Source organism: Symphodus melops (assembly GCF_947650265.1).
Source record: "Symphodus melops genome assembly, chromosome: 19".
NCBI lineage: Eukaryota > Metazoa > Chordata > Actinopteri > Labriformes > Labridae > Symphodus > Symphodus melops.
In genome coordinates, this window is record NC_136709.1 from 330,483 (window position 1) to 335,950 (window position 5,468).

The following is a 5,468-nucleotide window of genomic DNA, read 5'->3' on the forward strand; positions in this document are numbered from 1 at the left end:
CTCTCTCTCTGTCTCTCTGTGTGTCTCTCTCTCTCTCTCTCTCTCTCCCCCTCTCTCTCTCTCTCTCTCTCTCTCTCTCTCCCTCTCTCTCTCTCTCTCTCTTTGGTTGACCTGCTAGTAAAGCCCCTCCCTCTTTCTCTGATGTCACGACAGCAAGGTGTATGTGTGTGTGTGTGTGTGTGTGTGTGTGTGTTTGGGAGCTTACTTAAAGGGCTGACTCTCTCTCGCCGGGCGATCGACACCAGCTCAGCATCCTCAGCTTACCGCCTGCTGCTTCCAGGGAATAAAAAGCTCTCATCAGTTCTTGCTGCAGAAACAGTCAGTAAGTTTGAGGCGTTTTGTTGAGTTACTGACTGACTGGTTTAAACTCCTTCTGACTGACCACTTTACCGACTGCTTCTTTTTTTATTGATTTTTTACCAACTGTTCTGTGATCAGTTTCCAGGCTGACCAATAGAAGTCAACTTACAGAAACTTTAGAGCTGTGATTGGTTTCCTAACTGACTGACTGGTTTATAACTTGTGTGCTGGTTGGCTCATAGACATGTCATGTGCGTGGTTTGTTGACTGGCTGATTGTTGTTGTTTTTGTTTACCTGCTTGATGACTGGTTTGATCCAGTAACTGGCTGGTGCAGACTGGTTTCTGCTTGCTGACTGGTTTCCTACCTGTGTTCGGTAATCTACTGGCTGGTGGACTGGTTTTACTGTATGCATGTGGACATGTTTTCTTACTGACTGGTTTACAGAACCAGTCTGCAGATCCATTCTAACCTGATATGATCTGACAGCTGCCGGACATGTTTACTGACTGTTTTATAGACAGTGCTGTGACTCTTACTGACTGATGTATTCATCATTCATTTACTTTTTCATTAACTTCCTTACCATCTGATTTGCTGCTTGTCTGATTTACCAATTACCACAATATGATTGGCTGTTGCCAACTTCCTGTTTGTTGGCTGATTGTTTGTTGTAAACGTTGTCTGAACCAGTCAGCCAGTTTAGAACTTACAGCCTGTTTATCCAGTGATTGAACGTCATAACAATTTAAGGCTTCACCATCCATCGCTTTATCCCCTGACACCACCATGTTGTCCGGCTGTTTGTCCGATTGTTTGTCTGACTGTTTGTGTGACTGCTCTTCTGACTGTTTGTCCGACTGTTTGTCCGATTGTTTGTGTGACTGTTTGTCCGACTGTTTGTCCGACTGTTTGTGTGACTGTTTGTCCGACTGTTCTTCCGACTGTTTGTGTGACTGTTCTTCTGACTGTGTGTCCGACTGTTTGTGTGACTGACTGTGTGTCCGACTGTTTGTGTGACTGACTGTTTGTCCGACTGTTCTTCCGACTGTTTGTGTGACTGTTCTTCCGACTGTGTGTCCGACTGTGTGTCCGACTGTTTGGCCGATTGTTTGTCCGACTGTTTGTCTGACTGACTGTTTGTGTGACTGTTTCATGAGTTTGCTGATGGCACAGTGTCTGTTTGTAATCTGAGCTCAGTTTGTGTTTCAGGTGCAGAAATGACTCACCTGTCTCACCTGCTGCCTCTCACAGGTGTGTTAGTCACATGATTCTCTGTCTGACTGTCTTGTCTTCACGGTGTTGGATGTACGGCAGGGTCACGTTGTTTCTGCTCTTCCTCTGCAGGTCTTTCCTTCCTCGTCTTTGTCACGTTTGGTAAAGAAGCTTCTGGTAAGTCTGAGCCTGCTGCTGCTGGACAATAACAATCCAACTGACTGAATGTTGTTCTACTGTGAGAAGTGAAACAAGAAGAGGTGTGTGTGTGGGGTCACGGTGACTTTACAGCCTGATCCAAAGTGGCGTGGACGTTTCCTCTGTCCTCCTTTAAAAGGCGTCTCCACGTCCCGTCTCGTGACTCTGATGTTTTCCTTGATGACACTGAGTATTGCACACATGAATGATAGGCAGCCTCGCTCGCTGTCTGATGAGAGGTCGACTGAAGGTCAGACATGTTCCTGTGCTGCAGTTAAAGGACGAACAGTTTGTCCTCTGAGGAGCAGGAATCAGGACACTTTCATGGAAAATCTGTAAACCCCCCCTCCTCCCCCCCCCCCTCCCTCTTCCTGCCTTCTTGATGAATATTGTCTGTGCGTTCAGTCAGTCCCTCGGTGTCTCTGCAGGTTACTGCTCTCTGTTTATTTTGAGCCTGAATCATAAAAATGTCTGAATTTTAAATGTGTTTTTCTCTGATAGATGGAACAGATGAGGGACTCTTCCTCTTTTCAAAGAGCACATTACTATTTAAATATATGAGAGACAGTGAAGCTGCTTCTGTCCTCAGGTTGCGTCCCTGTGTCTTCTGGACCGTGGTGACAGCTCCTTACTTTATTGTCCTTGATTTCTTACCTTTCGCTGTAATGATGTCGTGACCTCAGTGCCGACCCCGGTGACCTGTGTGACCCGGGGAGCCGACCTGCCAGAGGACGGTCTGGTGGTTTTGTGTCCTCCAGACTGCGCTCAGGGGAAAGTGTCTGTGTTTGGAGCGGGAATCTACGCCGCCGTGTCGTCCGTCTGCGGAGCCGCTGTGCACAGGTGAGACGTCACTTTATTCTCTTTATGGTGGAGGAGAGGGAGGGAGCGACATGCTTCAGAGCAGTCGGACCCAGGACACTCCTTCATGAGGCTGTTGTGTTGTTTGGCATCTCATCAGGCAGACGCTGATATTCAGACTCACTGATTCATGAATCAATAAAAAACTCCAATAAATAAACTCTCTGAATGAAAGCAGAGAAACGAAAAGATGAAAAAACAGAGTCGTGGCTCCGTCGTGTTGAGCTCAGTGATATCAGCAGCATCAGGTCTGTTATTGGTCAGGACCCCCATGAGCCGGACCCTCAGCGTCAGGGTGGGCCGGAGGCTTGCAGCCTGTTCGGTGGGAGGACTCTCAGACACGTGTATCAAACGGTGTTCAGCGACTGACAGCAGCTGCACATTTGACATCATAATGAGCAGCATGAGTCCTGCTGTGTGCTCAACCTCAACAAAACACCAACACCAGGAAGGAATGTGCAGGATTAAGCGCTCAACCCGGCATGACCTCCCTGTGGTCTGCAGAGGCCCGGAGAGGAAAAGCTCCGAGTGACGTGGCTTCTGCTCCTTCAGGTCTTCTCCATCACACGCACTCAGCTCACCTACGATCCCTTCACTGTGTTCATCACTCACATTGTTCTCTGTTATGTTATTAACTGTTGAGCCCACGAGGATTATTTTTCTCTGTTACAGTCGAGGTTTTATCCTGATCCTCTTTGTCCAGTGATCTGCTGTCCAAAGTACTAAATGTCACTCACTGTAATTCAGCATGTGGATTTATTAGAGAAACAAATTAAAACCTGTTAAAAAAAAAAGAAAGAAAGAAAGAAAGAAAAAAAGCCTCTGCATGTTTCTAATCAGCTCCAGCAGCAGAAAGCTGCTCAAACTAGGATCAATGTTGGAGATGAAACATGGAGAGAGGTTAGAACGCAGAAAGCTTTACAGACCCATGCAGAGCTGGCTAAACACTGAAGCTACAGTGTCCACCACATGCAGAGCTGGCTAAACACTGAAGCTACAGTGTCCACCACATGCAGAGCTGGCTAAACACTGAAGCTACAGTGTCCACCACATGCAGAGCTGGCTAAACACTGAAGCTACAGTGTCTCTACATGCAGAGCTGGCTAAACACTGAAGCTACAGTGTCCACCACATGCAGAGCTGGCTAAACACTGAAGCTACAGTGTCCACCACATGCAGAGCTGGCTAAACACTGAAGCTACAGTGTCCACCACATGCAGAGCTGGCTAAACACTGAAGCTACAGTGTCTCTACATGCAGAGCTGGCTAAACACTGAAGCTACAGTGTCCACCACATGCAGAGCTGGCTAAACACTGAAGCTACAGTGTCCACCACATGCAGAGCTGGCTAAACATTGAAGCTACAGTGTCCACCACATGCAGAGCTGGCTAAACACTGAAGCTACAGTGTCTCTACATGCAGAGCTGGCTAAACACTGAAGCTACAGTGTCCACCACATGCTGACCTGTGTGAGAGGAGGGGGCGGAGCCAGACAGCTCTCTGTGATGATTAGAGTGTAGACTGCAGTACTCATTTTAAACACTAGGGGGCAGAGTGACAGACTGCTCCTTTAAAACCCAGCACTAGTTTCAGTCATCAGAAAAGAACAGTGCTTCATAAAGATCAAATAGATGATGATTGTGTCTTTTAGGGGGGTCCTGGGTCCCTCCGGAGGCCAGGTCAAGGTTCACAGGCTGCATGGTCGGCACAACTACTTGAGCTCCTACGCAAACGGCGTCCAATCACAGGCCCTGTCCCACTGGACCGCCTCCTTCAGCCTCACCAGTAGGTGGAGCCACTTTGGTTGTTTGTTGATTATTTGTCCCTTAAAGAGTCTGTAAACACTGTGAGCTTGTTTGTTACCATGGCAACAGAAATATGAAGTTATTTCCTGTTTAAATGATGATCACTGTGTTTCCTCTCTTTCTCCGTCGTCTCTGTCGATGTTATCAGAACCAGTCAGTTCTCCTCTGGAGCTGACCAGTGAGACCAGTACCACAGCTCTACCTGCAGCCCGACAACCAGGTAAATGGGCCCCTGAGAGGCCCCGAGCGTGGGCCCTCCCAGGACCTGATGAAAATCAACATATGAACATTCAATGAGTCGTCTTAGCGTTAGCTTCCAGGCTAACATTAGCCTCTGGAGCTGACTGAAATCTGTCTTTTTATTGGTTCTTGTTGGGGTCTTCATGGGCGTGTCCCGTGTGACGGGGCCCCAGGAAAACCTGCCCCTTTAGCTCCCCTTATTGGTGGCTTTGTCAGGATGTCAGCCCTGTGATTGGCTTGCGAACAGTCCAGGGCGTAACCCCTCTCGCCCAATGAGAGCTTGGATGGACTCCCTGCGACCTGGAACAGGAACGATAGATGACGGATGGATGAATTCTTGGCCTGTTTGACACGACGAGCGTCCGCTCTGATCATGAATCCAAACGTTGTTCCAGTAAACTGTGTGTGTGTGTGTGTGTGTGTGTGTGTGTGTGTGTGTGTGTGTCTGTGTGTTTATTCTGCAGCAAAGAAAGCAGTGAAGAAGCCGTCAGTGAAGCTCTGACAGCAGGAAACAAAGGTACAGCCTGTTCTCTGTGTGTGTGTGTGTGTGTGTGTGTGTGTGTGTGTGTGTGTGTGTGTGTGTGTGTGTGTGTGTGTGTGTGTGTGTGAGTGTGTGTGTGTGTGTGTGTGTGTGTGTTTGATTTGACTTGAAGGACCAGACTGAGGTCAAACTCATGTAAGGAAGTTATTCCATGTCAGAATGAACCACGGAAACAACCATGATAACTGTAAAGTGTGTGTGTGTGTGTGTGTGTGTGTGTGTGTGTGTGTGTGTGTGTGTGTGTGTGTGTGTGTGTGTGTGTGTGTGTGTGCAGAGTGTCAGATGGACATCGCTGTCGTGATCGACAGCA

General features: G+C 48.0%; 1 protein-coding gene across 1 annotated transcript in view; it reads left to right on the forward strand.

Moving 5' to 3' along the window:
- Positions 1-210: 210 nt before the first annotated feature.
- The window catches only part of coch (coagulation factor C homolog, cochlin (Limulus polyphemus)), an 8,978-nt gene continuing 3,720 nt past the window's right edge, over positions 211-5,468 (forward strand). The window contains 9 exon segments of the mRNA XM_079369961.1: positions 211-322; positions 1,513-1,554; positions 1,648-1,692; positions 2,397-2,553; positions 4,224-4,357; positions 4,526-4,597; positions 5,082-5,111; positions 5,114-5,134; positions 5,433-5,468. The exon segment at positions 5,433-5,468 is cut by the window's right edge and continues 112 nt beyond it. Of these exon segments, the coding sequence (XP_079226087.1) occupies positions 1,521-1,554; positions 1,648-1,692; positions 2,397-2,553; positions 4,224-4,357; positions 4,526-4,597; positions 5,082-5,111; positions 5,114-5,134; positions 5,433-5,468 (529 nt within the window). The 5' untranslated portion in view covers positions 211-322; positions 1,513-1,520.